The sequence below is a fragment of the Gossypium arboreum genome, chromosome 10 (genome assembly GCF_025698485.1).
Source record: "Gossypium arboreum isolate Shixiya-1 chromosome 10, ASM2569848v2, whole genome shotgun sequence".
NCBI classification, from domain to species: domain Eukaryota; kingdom Viridiplantae; phylum Streptophyta; class Magnoliopsida; order Malvales; family Malvaceae; genus Gossypium; species Gossypium arboreum.
Window position 1 is genome coordinate 115,136,374 of NC_069079.1, and position 16,987 is coordinate 115,153,360.

The 16,987-nt window shown below is 30.4% G+C and overlaps 1 protein-coding gene across 1 annotated transcript; it reads left to right on the top strand.

Annotated features, from left to right (window-relative positions):
* Positions 1-13,486: 13,486 nt before the first annotated feature.
* Positions 13,487-14,586, top strand: LOC108488352 (aquaporin SIP1-1-like). Its single transcript, XM_017792639.2, has one exon. It carries the CDS (start codon positions 13,699-13,701, stop codon positions 14,428-14,430), a length of 732 nt encoding a protein of 243 aa, XP_017648128.1. The 5' UTR covers positions 13,487-13,698; the 3' UTR covers positions 14,431-14,586.
* The last annotated feature ends 2,401 nt before the right edge of the window (positions 14,587-16,987 follow it).

The following is a 16,987-nucleotide window of genomic DNA, read 5'->3' on the forward strand; positions in this document are numbered from 1 at the left end:
TATCTTCAATGGTAGAATTACTTAGTGGTGAACCCTTCAGGGGTTCAGATTGGCTCGAAATTGCTGGGAATTCGCGACCATTGTGGAGATTAAGTCTCTTGCTTGTTGTGGAGTCATGTTGACTAACGCCTCCACTCATGGCATCTACCATATTCATCTCCATGGGTTTCAAGCCTTCATAAAAGTATGGAGCAAAGATCGTTCGTTATACCGTGTTGTGGGCAACTTGCACACAACTTCTTAAATCGCTCCCAATAGTCGATAGAGTCTCTGCGTCTTTTTGCCTTATGCCCACGATTTCTCTTCTTAACTCACCCTTCGTGATGCGGGAAAAACACATTAAGAAATAAACGAGATAGATCACCCAAGTTGTAATGGATCCGGAGGTAAATAAAATAACCATTCCTAATTTGAATCACTAGGGAAAAAGGAAAGCGCAATTTAATTTGATCCTCGATTACCCCGAGGTTTCATACTCAAACAAACCATATGGAATTCTTTTAAATGCTTATGGGGGTTTTCATTTTGTAACCCACGGAAAGTTGGCAGTAGCTGAATCAAGCCTGACTTTAATTCAAAATCAGTATCCATAGTAGGATACGTGATGCATAGTGGTGGTTGTTCTTTGGCGCTTGCCGATTGTCGAATTGTCCGAGCCATAAGTTGAGGTGTTAAATTAGGGTTTTCGTCAACCCTAGTGTTCAGCACTTCTTCAGGGGAATCGACTTCTTCTTCTTTAGTTTCTAACGTTTGAGTAGGGTTTTCGTTAACCTAGACTCTACTTCGTCGTCGATTCTAATTTCGGCGGTGGATTGCTTTGAGTTCCAACCACCACCGATCGCTTTTTCCTTAGTTTTGTTTCCTTTCGATTAGCTTTGCAGATCTTTTCGATTTCGAGTCGAACGCAAGAGTACCGGAGCAGATCTGGTCATAGAAAACAAAGAAAAACAAGATTAGTATGTTGTTAGGTCCCGAACAGCGCCAAAATTTGATGCGGTCGTTGAGAGCACCAAAATATCCTATTCTGTAAAATAATGAAAAAGAAATAGTAAAGGGGAAGTAGGGTCGAATCCTCAGGGACCGGATTATACGAATACTTGTCTCTCGAAATCTCAGGCGAATCGTGCTCAAGAAAACCTGCGTTCTGAAAAAAATAAAAAAGAATTTAAGAATTGATTTTGGAAGCGAAAATAAAATAAAACAGAATTTAAAGTTTATTGAAATTATGATTACGAAAATAATAAAAATAATAAAGAGAGTTTTAAGAGAAAAGAAATTCTTATGGAAAGTTCCACCTCCGGTTGTCTCATTCCGCATTGGGCTCAATCCTTGGCTTTTGGATGATCCTTCTCGACTCGAGTAAGCCGTTATAGTGGAAGAGGACGCCTCGACCACCAGCTCCAAAGATTAGACTTACGATTTTAGGGAACCCGACTCTAGCCAAGAATCTATGCTAGATCAACGCTTCTCAATGGCGAATCCCACGCCATTTTGTCTCTTTGGCTCGCCAACCTCGACGCATAAGTTAACGAACCGACTATGCAATCCTTCCAATACATACAAAGCCGCCTTTGCATATGCTGAAAAGCTTACTTCTTAAGGGCCATGGATGAAGCGTCACCAGAAAAGTGAGAAACGATGAATACTTGGCGAGAAGGCTAAATCGGATTCTAGGCCTCAAGAACCTTTTTGGGGAAATATTGACAACTTTTGGCTAGAAGGGTTTTAGTGGCTCATGATAATTGTGGGAAAGAAAATAAATAAAAATATGGAAAAAGAAATTTTATTGAAAAGAAATATGAAAGAACAAAAGACTTTTGGGGGAGAGTGTTTACAGAAAAAGATCCTCCAAATAGAGTCACTTCACCCCCTATTTATAGTGCTAGGAGATAGTCTAATTGAACTTAAATTCTAAAAAGATAAATACATTTAATTAAAGATAAACAAAGATAATTAAAATAAAATCCTAAATTTGAATAATCCTAATAATTATCTTAATATTAATTATCCTAATAGAATAAAAGAAAATAGAGTCTTCCAAAATAAAATCTCTTCTATTTGCTTTTAAGTCCTTGTGCCTTCCATGTTCGCACTTTTGGCACCATATTTGTCCCACGTTGCATATTGGTCCATTTAATCTCCAAATTGACGCTTTTTCCCTTGAATTTACTTTTCGCCTCCAATTTAGTCCCTAAAAGATAAAAAGACATAAATAGCTCAAATTAGTAGGCTCAAGCTCAAAATAAACACATGATTAATATATAAAAATATGTCATTTTAGAGTATTATCACTCCTTTAGGCTTATTGGCACTTTAGGTCCTTCCTCATTTGACAATTGAGCTATTTAATCCTTCTAGAAACTTTTACACCTTTTTCAATTTAGTCCTTTTTATTTAATTAATCACCCAAACGTCAAAATTTTCTAACGAAATTTTAGTACTAACTTATTGACACTCCGTAAATATTTATAAAAATATTTATGGCTCGGTTTATAACACCGAGATCTCGATACTTTTTTTTCTTAATTTCTTGACCAAATAAATCTTTATAAAACACAATTTACTAGTTCAAAAATCTTTTAAAAGCAACATTTGACTCATAAATATTAAATAATATAATCTACGAGCTTATTTTTCGAATTTGGCAGTCTCGAACCACTATTTTCAACATCGCTGAAATTTGGGCTATTACATATATAACTTTTATTGAAAACATTGTTTAATTAATTCATTTACCAATACATAATTTACAGCAGAAGTCTTAAAAATTGTTATATTTTGAAAATCCAGCTCGTATTTTTTAGAAAAAACATTTGTTTCTGTAAAACCGTGAATCTAGTCAAATGTCGCAATAAAAGAGTCAAAACGCATCGAAAACCAAATAAAAATCAAACAGTTCGGAGAGTCTAATAATTAAAAAAATCCCAAAAATAATCCTTAATTAAATAAAAACTATTATTTAAAGTCAATTCACACCATTGTGGTCGCTGTGAGACTCCGTCGTACCAATCCATCTAAGTCTGTAGATTACCTGTATAGAACAAACAAACAAATGTGAGTTTTTGTAAACTCAATGTGTAACCCAACAGAAGCAGACATGCAATATACAAAAAAATCTCATATACAAACAGATACAGAGTCAGACTTAGGTCCATAACAGATGCAGATAACAGAATCAGATAAACATAGCAAATATCCAAAATCCTAATCCCATCCTCTACACACCATCTCCGACCATCCCATCTCACCATGTGGGGTTAAAAACACCCACCCATCCCACACACCATATAGTGTCGATGTGACAGAATCAGATAAACATAGCAAATATCCAAATTCCTACCCCATCCTCTACACACCATCTCCGACCATCCCATCTCACCATGTGGGGTTAAAAACACCCACCCATCCCTACACACCATATAGTGTCGATGCGACACATGACAAAAAATATGCAGACAAGCTGTCAGAATATAGACGAAGAGTCGCCGTATAGATCACTTCCTCCGCATATACAATTCCCACCCCAATCAATGATACAAAATACAGATACAATAACATCATGCATAACATGCTCATATACAGATAACATATATACTTAAACAGAACAGTCAGATATACATATCGGTGTCCTACTCAGAGTAGACTATCAGAGTATTAGATCACATAATTTAGGATTTGGTCAGCCCTTACCGGCCCTACGATAGGCCTATAGTCGATCGGAACGACCCGTGCAACCCTAGGAAAAATTTCAGAATTATGGGTTCACATGCCCATGTGGGCCCACACGCCTAAATTGGCCTTGCTCGTGTGGCCCACGGCCTGGCCCAAAATCTACACGCCCGTGCGACATTCCCGTGTGGGCCCACACGCCTAATCTAGCCTAGCCCGTGGGCCTACACGGCCACACTCACACCATCACACGGTTGTGTCCTTCGCACGGCCAGGCACACGCCATGTGGCGTTGACAGAATATTTTTTGAATTTCGTCGATGCTCTGTTTTTCACGTTAGGAGTACACACCTAGTTTGATTTTGATGCGAAAACACTCCCCAGACCACCAGAACCTAAAATCGAGATAACCATTCCCAAAATCAATATTAATCCTCAATTAAACCAAGCCAATTAAAATCGACAACGAAGACATTCAAGTGTTCGATACTTACCCAACTTCTCGAACAAAGCCGACTACAATTCCGTAAGAGGAAAAATTCGTTCCTCTCGATTTGCTGCCAACAATGCAAAACCACTTATCGAAAAGAAAAGGATTGAAATGATTCATGACAGTTAAAGAGAGAAAAAGAAAAATGATTCCTTAACCTGCACGAAAATCCACCCTTTACACTTACCTAGTCGCACCATAATATCAAAGAACAGAAATACCAAGATTGGCCGACAAGATTGCGACAAAATTTAGGAGGCAAGGGAAAAAGAGATTTTTCCAATTAATAGGAAGGAAAATGAAAAATTTGGGGATTTTGGAGGTGAGAGAAAAAGATAACAAAATAAAAATAAAAGTTAAAGAATATGACAACATATCCCTAAATTTCCTCTCCTCTCTAATTCACTAACCACTCAGAATTTTAGCTTTGCTGAAACTCTATCAGAGACTCAAGACAAAAATTAACATCCACGCTTGCGCAAGGATTCAAACACAAGACCTCCAACAAGCTAACTCCTTACCACTCGAATCAGTAGGCTCATTCTGATATGGGTTTACAAACAATATATCATAAGCCCACCCAACAGGGATAAGGTTTGAATCAGAAAAAATAACAAAATTTTCCAAATGTGGGGCTTGAACCCAAGACCTCATACACACACCCAAAACACTTAACCATTGAAGTAGATACATATCTATGTTAGATTTCACAAAAACAAATTTAAATTATTCAGGGCATTACAGGTAGGGTTGGATCGAAATAAAATTTTAGGCCCGTTTTCTAGGTTCGAGTTTAATTGACTTGAAAAATAGGCCTAAAATTCTGTCCAAGTTCGACCTAGATTAAAAACACTAAACTCGAGCTCAATTCGATTCGCCCATATTGATTTTTTTAGATTAATTTTTATATAAATATTAATTTTAAAAATATAAGACATCAGAGACACTATAAATATTAATATAAATATTTTTCAACAAATTGAAAATACATTAAAAAAAAATTTACACTTAAATAACATTAAGATAGTTGCAACTTAGCAAGCAAATGCCTTTAAAATTGTAGCAAAATTAATAATAAAATAAGAGTTATACAATATCCAATTAATAATAACAACAAAACAACAAAACAACAAGAAAAAAAATTTAGACTTATTCAGGTCAGGCTAAACCTAGGAAAAAAAGCCTACCAAAAGCCCAACCCAGTGAGAAAATAGGATTAGATTTATTCTTTGAATATTTAATTTTAATAAATCTTTCGCTTTGAATATTTTCTTTAATTATTCTTGAATTAGTTTGATTTAGCTTTAGGTTTATTTTTATTCAATTTTTAGAACCGTATGATTTGAAATAGTAAGTAAAACCTTCATTGTGGTATTTGTTATTTTTTTGATTTAGGAGATAAACACCGTGGTCTTATAAACTTGAATTGATACCAAGTCAAAAAGAGTTTGTTGATTCGTCGTTGATAAGAGTACAATTGGTTGGACTCATCAAGGGAAATAGCAATCAGGCTTAAACGATTTGTGTGGTTGAAACTGTTGATTCGAGTTGGGCTTTTCTAGTTCACAAGGCTACCGGAGAGCTAAATCATGGGTATGTGTTTTTTGGTTGTTCGTTTGGTGGTTTGAGGCATCATTGATCACTATAACTAACTTATCGGTTGGCCTGAAGCTAGAATTTCATCACATTGATTTATTCAAATTTATTTTATTTTTGTTTAGTTTTGCTATTATTTCAATTTCAATTACCTCTATTATTTTTACTTTTATCAGATTTAGATTTCCTTTTTAATTTTTTTTTGCACAGATCATTACACATCGTGAGCACGACAACTACCTAATGCGTAATTTGATTAAATCGAAATGACAATTTTAGATATATTAATCTCCTACTCCATACACCACTATTTATATACTGCTTAGATGTAGAGATATTATTTTTTATAGATTCGACACCCATCACTTGCCATATATCTGGATGTGTGTTTGCCCGGCAAAATTCAACCAACTTTCACATTAATAATATTTTATCATATTTACTAACTGATAAACATATAAGTAGATGACGAAATGCTCGGTTAAATTATATGCATTATATTTCTAATATCCGTAATAATAATATTGATAATGATTCATAAGAAAATATTTAATGTTTAAACATGTTGAGTTATCAATTCAAGATAAACTTTCTATTAAATATTTAAGGATAAATCTCAAAATTATATATGAACTTTGATTTAATATACAATTATATACATAAACTTTAATTTGGTATAATTATACACATGAAACTCTAATTATGGTTCAAATGTATACTTGAAATTTTAATTTTGATTTAATCATACACATTTAAAGAAATAAACACATCAAATTATTTTTATATTGGATAAATATAATTATTTATGTATCCAATATATAAATATAAAATAATGATATATTAATAATTGTGTTAAAATTTATAAGAATTGAATCAAATTAAAATTTCATGTATAAATTTGTACAAAATCAAAGTTCATATAAATAATTACACATTAAACTATAATTTATGCATAATTTTAAAATTTATCCCGATATTTAATATATAAATCTGTTGAGTTATGAATTCAAGATAAACTTTTAATGATCTTCTTCTTAATGTATCAGTATTATCATCATCATCAATCAATAAGCGATTCTTCCCATAAAGAAAAATACTGCTAATATAAAAAGTAATAGGAATGTTATTTATCAAATAATAAAAAAAATAAAATTGAACACATCACATACTAATGAAAATCACACTTCTTTTGGTAATGAAAACAAAACCTATAAAATAATCTTAAAGTTGATTTCTCCCCATCATTCTTACTTGAATGAAAATGTTTGCTAATACCTTTATTTATAGAGTGAAATCTTAGTATTAATGGGTATATAATCGTAATATTAATTAAGTGATAATCAATTTAAAATCATAAATAAAATTTAATATGGATCTAAATTTTAATTAAATATAATAGTTATAACACTAATAATAAAAAATATTAACAAATTAAACATAATAAAAATTTTATAATAATTCTTATTTTATATTAATAATATTTTATCATATTTTTAAAAGAATTGTGAAACTAAAAAATTGCATCCACAATTAGATTACTTTTTATTATTATCATATAATAATTAATAATATATGTAATATCTATATATCATTTATCTGAAGTTTTTTTTTTTATTTATTTAATTATATAAAATGAATTAATTGTTAATTAATATTAATTTTGTTATTATCACATAATAATTGTAACATAGTAAAGTGTTATTCTAATGTCAATTTAGTAATATAACAAATAATAAAAATATTTTTATTAGTTCAAAAGTATTTCTAAACTCATATTGTTATACATATTATATTATAGCAAATAATATTTTTTGAATAAAGTATTAAGTAAAATCTATGTTTGTTTAAAGGTTAAAATATATTTAAGTCCTAAATATTTTATAAATTTAAAATTTAATCTTTATACTTTTATTTTTAGGCATTTAGTCCTCCTAAATTTTAGATTTGAAATTCAAGTCTAACTGTCAATAATGTTAAAATTATTTTGTTAAATTCATATTCATTACAATATCATATTTTTAGTTATATTACTATCAAGTAAATATATATATATTTTAAAATATCATACTGACAAATTAAAAAATATTAACAATTAAACTTAAATTTTAAAATAAAAATAAAAAATTACTTTCTTAAAACAAAAATAAAAATTTTATAGATAGAAGTATAAAATATTATAACCTTGTTTGAATCTAGAAGTGATGAATTTGAATATGGAAACGAGATATTTACATTGAAAGTAAATTTGTTTGTAGATGGGATTTATGAATAATTTTATATGGTTGATAATGTAGGCTCCTAGAAGTTCTCCAAGCCACATACAGACATCTGGTATTGGCAGAAAATAATTAATGATTGCACATGTCACGTCCTTTTCTTCTGATTTCATATGGTTTTTTAATTAAATTTAAATAAAATATTTTTTATTATTTAAGGACTTCAATTAAAAATTTTAAAAAAAAATATCAAATTGAGATAATAATATAATATATAAATATTGTAAATTATTCTTTCAGAATGATGACCAAATTAACATTGATTTATAAATTTTAAGAATTTAATTTATTGTTATATAAAATTTTAAACTATCAATTTAATTTTTTATCACGATTAAAGGCCATCTTGCTTGGTGGATCAATGGGAGCAGAGGATAAAGAAGTCAGTCACCTTGAGGGAGGCCAAATTGGAAAAAGGCAGTGAAATGTTGAAATGCATTGGACCACACCAAAACACAAAGGCATTACGTGCCTTCCTAATGTGCCACACAGTCCAAATAACAAGCATTGTGAGGGTGAGGGTGAGGGTGAGGGACCCAAAAATCGAATGAATCTCACCATAGAATCCAACCACTTATTGAAACTTACATAGCCTTCACGTCTCGGCTTGTAAATGAAGCATGAGATCCCCTCCCCTTCACAACCCAGTTGAATGGGCAGAAAAAAAATGCACGTGCTCGATTGATTCCATCTAGGATACAGGGGGCTCAACACTTTTTCTTCACATTGCAAGAGTATCAACAGCATTATGACACTCTCTAAATGAAGTTGTTGATTTTAGGAGTCGTTTCAACCTTCCAAAGTTGGGGACTATCCATCTCTAACACCTTCGAGTTAATCAAGACTAAACTCAAATTATAAAATAAACAAGGACATTTATAGCTATACCAGAAAATTTTGGACTAACCTTTTTAGTTAGTAGCATTCATTATGTTTTCGAGAAAACAACATTGCATTATAATAAAAATGACTTTCAACAACATTAAATTCACAACATTTAAAATAGTTAAAATTATTAATAAGTAATTAATGCAAAATTGTTGCATTATATCAATGGTTGGTATTTGTATATTGACAGTGTGTTTTTTTTATTTTCTTATATCTTATAAGAGATTTCTCAACTCTTGATTTTGTTTGTAGAGTTTAAAAATAGTATGCCAAATATTTTTTCTAATATTAAACATTATGTAATACTTTTTACAGTAATCTTTATATGTTGCTTTTTAATGTAGGGTAAACTAACCTAATATCACTGAACTATTAATAAATTTATGTTTTGGTCATTCAACTTTAAAAATTTATAAAATAACCATTAAACTATTCAAAAATTTTATTCAAGTCATTAAACTATTTACAAATTTTTATTTTCGTTATGGGACTGATAATTAAAAAAAAAAACCAATTAACAAAACTCCAAACAAACCTTTAAAACCTTTGAATTTTGCAAATCAGGCAACTACTAAATCTAGGTACCCATCAAATCAAAATGTCATTTCCCACATTTCATTTCAAGCCTATTTTAAGCAAACAAAATACATCAGTAATGCTCCTCCTGGCCCTCAAGACAATAAGAAAAAGGAAAATGAATTCCCTTCGGCGAGTGAACCCATAAAGCCTTCGAATTTTGCAAGATTCTTTATGCTTGTGTTTACTGGCAAGGCATCATTAAAGCTTTCAAAATCGCGAAACCTAAAATAGCTAAGATTTTTAGATTAAGAGAGTTTTGATAAACTCATCCAACAATAGTGACCATCTTTGCAGTAGAACTTCCCCACCAAAATTCATTGGGAAGCACATTAAGATCTTTAGCAGAAAGAACGTAGCAGACAAAAACATTACATATCATACATTAATACAAATTTTGCTTTTCCTTTGAACTTTTCCATCACTAACTCAAGTGCAGCTTGTTTCCCTTTTCCCCAAAGTGAAGGAAGTTGAAGATGCTTGCCCCATTTACTTGGATCATTTACAATGAGGAGATCACAGAGAGTTGTGCAAGTCCTAAAAATGTGTTTGTCAAGAAAAAGACTACCAGTTTGGCAAAATATGTAAGTGTCGTAGTAGCATTCTTAAAAGACTAATAATCTCCCTTTACCCGTCCACTATTTTCAACAATTGTAACTTTTCTCATTTATTCTTTTCACGGGGGGAGCTCTATTGGTAGAATTTTGATTTTTTTTTCTTAAAAGATCTTCAATTCCTTCTTTGGGACGGTTTGCTTTTGCTTTCCATCAATCCATTAAAAATCAATTAGCATGCTTAGGCTTTGATCGGCCATATTTTGACATGACAAATTATGCTTTTTAAACATTCTGAAGAGCTTATTTTAGGTGATTTGTGGAGTATTTTAATGTTTTTATGTATTTAGGTTAGATTTCATTTTTTATGACAAATTTTAGTTAATTTTACATGCTTAGGTTAGATTTAATCTTTTATGAAAATTTTTAGTTAATTTTTACGGGGGTCAAACTGCTACGTAGGTAGCTCAAGGTCAGACTAGAGAGGTTTGAATGCTTATGCAAGACCTTGTTAATGTGCTTGTCAATAACTGGATGGTATGTGTCTCTTACTACTAGATACTCCTCTGATCGATGAATAGAACCGCTCGTGGTCCACCCGACTAAACTATTACATATATGCCTTAAAGGGTTTCGAAACTATCATCTTGGATAATTTCCTCATATATATATATGCACTATTGATCTTGTTGGTCCAAAAACACAACCCACAATGTATGCTTTGTTAGTCAATACTTTTGCAACCCCTTAGATTTATCCTATGAGTTTGCTAGGATATATTTGACGAACCCAAATTGTCATTTCACCCTGTTAGGGTCCTCCTACTCCATGATGTGGAAATAGATGATGGCCACTCATGCCCTGAATAACACGTATTACTTGAAAGCTGTCTACATGATGACAAACACCGCATTGTCCAAGTATAACATCCATTGAAACTGCAAATTTATACAAATGCAATTATATTCATTAATAGGAGAAATGAATTGCATTGAATGTGAATTCAACATCCACATACCTCTTCATTGGTTCGTCAATCGATTTCTTTTCACATTCAAGTTAAGGTCCCTCTTATAACATGTATGATCCAAACGGCCTCTAAATCTATTCAAATATTCAATGCAATAAGGGATAGTAAATATTGATGGTTGAATAAATTTCAAAATATTATACGCGATTATATTTTTTTTACCTTCTATTGAGAAAGAACTTGCATAGTTGCGAGTGGATGAGTACTAACCACAACATTTGCATCTATGCCCTTATTTGTAGATGTAGGAAACAACGATTATTTTGTTGATAGGTTCTCGCATCACCCTACGAAGTGCATTGTACAAATATATCATAGTTGCAAAACCCTAGTTAAATCTACAGCTGGTTGTACCAGTAGACTCTAGTAGAGAAAGACATTTGCAATGAATCTTGTTGCCAGACATTTCTAGCATCAACATTTCCCCTACCATCCAAAGCATCGAAGCTCTGACATATTTATCCATATTTAAGAATTTTAAATTATGTAGAGAACAAGTAATTCGATCTTTTCACTATTCAAAAAATCACTAAAAAAATAATATGACCAAAAGAAAAATCTTAAAAATATTCCAAAATAAAAAATATGAAAAATGGATTGAAAATTTTATCATATTTACAATATAGTTTGCAATGTGTTCTTCTTGAAATGTTGATGTAACCATTTTTCCCATGAAAAGAAGTACAAAATAATAAGTTTAAATTTTGATACGACTATTTTACAATATACACAATTCTATTTTTAGATTTCATTGAGAGAGAACTCTCATGATTGTTAAGGGATAGACACTAACCACTACATTTGTATCAATGCTCATGCTTGCATAAGCAAACACTAACTATTTAAACCATCAATTGGTTTTCTTATTGCCCTGATAGTGCTAGACAACAACACCAAAGTCGCAGAACCCATTCGAACCTACCGACCATCTTGAAGGACTCTAATAGAGAAAGATATATACAAATCGACCTTGTTGCCAAACTTATCTGGCAACAACATTTTCCTTATCATCCAAATCATCTAAACTCTAGCATATCAATTAGTCTCCTCTCAATTGCATGTAGTTGAAGGGGTTGGCTTGACAAGCCTCTCAACTATATACACTTCATCTGTTTTCCATTAAATTATTCTCCGACTTATTCTTAGACAAGACAACACCCAATAATCGATGGCACTTTTACGTCTCATCAATGCTGTTGGCTTTGGATACCGCATGCTTGTCTATCGAAAAGTAAGTTATTAAAGTGGCAAGCACCATCAATATCATACTAAACTTCGTTATTGTGGATGCCACATGTAAACTAGTCGTCTTCAAGCACCCTTCTATATGTGCATAAACTTTCGAGAATTTTAGATTATGTTAAACTTGAAGAGCTTAATCATCTCTTTGTTCAAATAATGAGTTGAAACTTAATGAGAATATAATTTACAACTATATTTTTACCCTTACTATGTGTATAACAGTGAAGCAATCATTTTTTTCCTGATAAAAGAAAGTTCAAAATACCAATTTTATTTTGAGCTTCAAAAATTGAGAAGATTTTAAGTGGGAAGAAAAGAGATATGGATTAGGTATTTATAGAATAGAAGTCGATAATTATAAGAGTCGACTTCCATTTACGAAATGATTTTATTGAGACAATAGGTAAATAAATTTATGATAACTATTATATTGTTGAAATTTTATGTGTTATAATCATATTAAATATGGTATATATTTACATAAATTTTGATAGGGTGAAATATATTTATCTATACTATTACTATTATTTAATTCTTAAATGAGTTAATGTTACGAGTCAGTCAAGCATTAATTTAATTAAAAAATTAAAAAATCATTTCATATTTAAAATAAAATACATTGTTAATGAGCACTTTAGTTTCTTATTTAAAAAATAAAAAAATAAAATTTTGATATTTGAGCCACACCAATATCATTGGTAAACATTAAATTTACCATTCAAGTAAAAATTTATTTTGATTTTTACAAATGTTTTAATTTTATTATGCTTATTTTATTACCTCCATCAATATTTTATATATTAATAATGTTATTAATTAAGTTATTGTCACAAATTAATTCGACACTAACTTAAGATTGATGTATTCATTTAGTATTCTTAAATTGATGTATTTATGAATTTAAAATTTGTTTCACATGTATTTAAATCTATTTTTAATTTTAATATATTAAATATTTCATATATTATTAATTAATTTTAAATCATACATTTATTATTTATTTTATATTATTTTAAACATCAATTTATTATTATAAATACATAAATTTTACATGCATATAGATGTGGCTTCCAGATAGAATTTTTAGATTATTATTATTATTATTAAAATCTTTAAGAATTGACTGTTATATTAAACTCAGATTATTTCGAAACAACCCTAAGTCATAATAAAAAGTGCCTTCCAACACTTTTTTTTTCTTTCACAAAACTCAAAAATTAAAACAAATCCTTCTTTGAGAAAAAAACTATATTTTAATAAAGAAAAAACCATAAAAAATAAACAAATAAATTTGAAGACCAGGGAAAGAAAAGGGAGGCTGAAGATTCCCATTCAGAGGCTGTCTCCAGGCTAAAACAGAGCTCAGTATCAGCAGCCATGGGAATCATAACGATAGCCATTGGAGACGCCTTGTTAACCTCGATGTGGGTATTTTCCATGCCGCTCTTAAAGATTTTCACCTCCAAAATCGTCGGTTTCCTCGGCGCCCAAACTTTGCCTTTGGCGACTCTTATGGTCTCGACGGTCTTAGTCAGTATTTTAGTCATGATTTTCAGCTTTATCGGCAACGTTTTCGGCGGCGCAAGCTTCAATCCCGCGGCTTCTATGACTTTCCACGTTGCGGGTCTCAAGAAAAACGACTCCATCCTCTCCATGGCCGTCAGATTCCCAGCTCAAGCCGCCGGTGGAGTCGCAGGCGTCAAGGCAGCTCTGGGTTTGATTCCCGCGGAATACAGCAACACCCTGACCGGACCTTCCCTGAAAGTGGACTTACACACCGGAGCCGTCGCGGAAGGACTGTTTACATTCGGACGAAGCCTTGCACTGCTGCTGATAATGTTTAAGGGTCCAAAGAACGGGTGGGTTAAGCAATGGTTGGTGTCTTTAGCGACGGCGATTTTGGTTCTAACGGGCTCCAGATTCACGGGAGCTCCCATGAATCCTGCAAGTGCATTTGGATGGGCATATGTTAATAATCGACATAATTCATGGGAACTGTATTATGTTTATTGGATTGGTGCTTTGTTTGGGGCAACTTTGGGAGCTTGGGTTTTCAGATTCATGGTTTCTTTGCCACTTCCACCACCAACCAAGCAGAAAAAAGCTTGATTTTTAGGTAAATGATTCACTAGTTTTATTAAAAATAAAAAACCTTCCTTTATTAATAAATCCTGGCATTTATGATTCACTTGTTTCTTTTACTGTAAATTATTTGTGGATTACTTTATCAAATATTAAATTAAATAGGATGGTTGAATTAATAAAGACAGATCATATGAAAGTAATTTTTGTTGTTTAATTTGAATGTGTATGAAGGATGGGTAGGAATGGTAGGTAGTAGGCTTTGGTTCCATTATAATGCTCACCTACCTCAATTTGCCTTTCTTCCACAAATAAATAAATGACTTACCCCTAAATTTCTAATTTACATTTATATTTTACTATTTCTATTTTCTCCTTCAAATATTATCAATAGATTCTATTTATTTTTTACAAATATATTTATGTAATAAATATATTTTTACAATATATTAAGGGTTCTGTGCTTAAAAAAAGTATTTCTAACTCCAAAATCACTTTTAAAAGAAAAGCTGTGCAGAACAATTACTTTTGACTGGAATTTTTGGCTTTTTAGAAGTACTTTTTATAAGCACTTTTGAAAAAAAAAAGCTAAAACTTTTAATTTTCCTCTCCCAAAAATAATTTTAGTGCTTATTTATTTTTCACCTCTCCAATAATATAGTACTTTTCTTTTTTTTCTTGGTGCTTAATTATAAATGTGTTAAAATCATTAATTAAAAATAAAAATATCTTTTAAAATATTAATTACAAATATTTAGTGGTTATATTTAAATATTTAAAATGTAGTTTATATATTCTAATTAAATTTTATAAATGATTAATATTTATTACTTAAAAATATTTAAAATTCATATTTCATATGTTAAAATATTAACAACAAGTTATAATATTTTTTTATATTCTTACTAAAATATAATAATATTAATTAATTTAAATTTTATTTAAATACATATTTGTTACTTGATAATAACATGTCTAAAATGAGCATTTTATTTCTCAAAATCACTTTTTAGCAGCAAAATTAAATTTTTCAAAATCACTTCTCAAAAGTATTTTTCCACAGAACTTTTAAAAATATTACCAAATTAATCCTAAGAGTAGTGGTTTCATAGATTTAATTCAATTGTAGAATTATAAAAATATTTATTATTTTTATAAAATATCAGATTTGAGTATATTTTATTTATATATAAAATTATATAAGTAATATTGAATAAATTATTGAATAAAGAATTTTATATGGTTATAGTATATGCATGGTGGAGCCCTTGTCGGCGTACCTAATAAAATGATGCTGAATCAAATTATTGCTGACGTATGACAGCAGTTGAGTATTAAATAGGAATTAAATTCCTAATCTTTGAATTTACTTCTTGGAAGTTTGTTTTTTTCCTTCCTTGCAAATTTGGAACTTCATATTTTATTATTATTATTATTATTATTATTATTAAATTTTTCTATTTTATTATTTATATTTGGGGTTTGTCATTATTTCTTTATATAATGTCATTCTTTCTTGAAAGTACAATATATTTTACTACTACATTCAATATTTTTTGACTTTAAAATTTGGAAGCAAATAAATTAGGAAATAGACAGTGGGTATATTTGTTTATATTTAAAGGCAACATAAAATTTGAGAGAGCTTAGATAAAAGTTAAATATAATAAAAAAGTAATTTTAATATGATATAAACATAATAATGTTTATCATTAAATTAATGTAACAAAATTTATAAAAAAAAAATGTTTTTTTAAAAAAAATCTTAAATACTATTATTGTTAGCATAAATAATGATCGACAATATAAAGTAGTGGAAAAGATCAAACATAAATATCTCCAGTTATTGCTTGAACCAATTGTCAAAATTTAAATGTTGTAACACCACTATCAGGCAAGTCAAACCACCGATGAATATGTCAAATTTAACTGTACGAAAAACTAAAAACTGCAAAAGTTTTCTAAGTACTCGAAAACCTCACTAGATGGATTCTTTATCTTTGAAATTAATTTTCCTTTTTCTTTTATTTTTGGTGCTTAGGGATCTTATACTAGTTCGTATTTATAGCGGTGGTTCCCCATAAAAAACCACCAACTATATGTCTCACTATCACACATACAAGGTAGTTCCCACTAACCACCATGCAACATGAAAGTGGAGGGTATGAAAACCCCATTAGTAATTTTGTGAAAATTTTCTAATTGGAAACGAGCCCATATTCGGCAGATGTGAACTCGAGGATAGTGAAGAAAATTACTCGATCAAAGTGTTCATCCTGGACAAATCAAAAGGTATGATCTTGATTAAGTATTTATTACTTTAGATAACACAATCAAGTTCTAGTTTTGGAAAAAAAATTTAAAACTCTGATTTTTTCCTCAAATTTATTTTTCGTTGCATTTTCCAAACTCGTTTTTCCAACAATGCCAATCGTATCTTGACATCATATATAAACATTCTTTTACAATGTAGTTCAACTCTCACCTTTCATACTAATTTATCACCGGTCAACCCAAAATCAACATACATACACATATAAAATACACAACTTACTAAAGTGTCTGTGGGTCGAGCCGGCCCCAA

Excerpts from the sequence above, each read along its gene's own strand:
- LOC108488352 (XM_017792639.2), top strand. The coding sequence starts at position 13,699 with ATGGGAATCATAACGATAGCCATTGGAGACGCCTTGTTAACCTCGATG.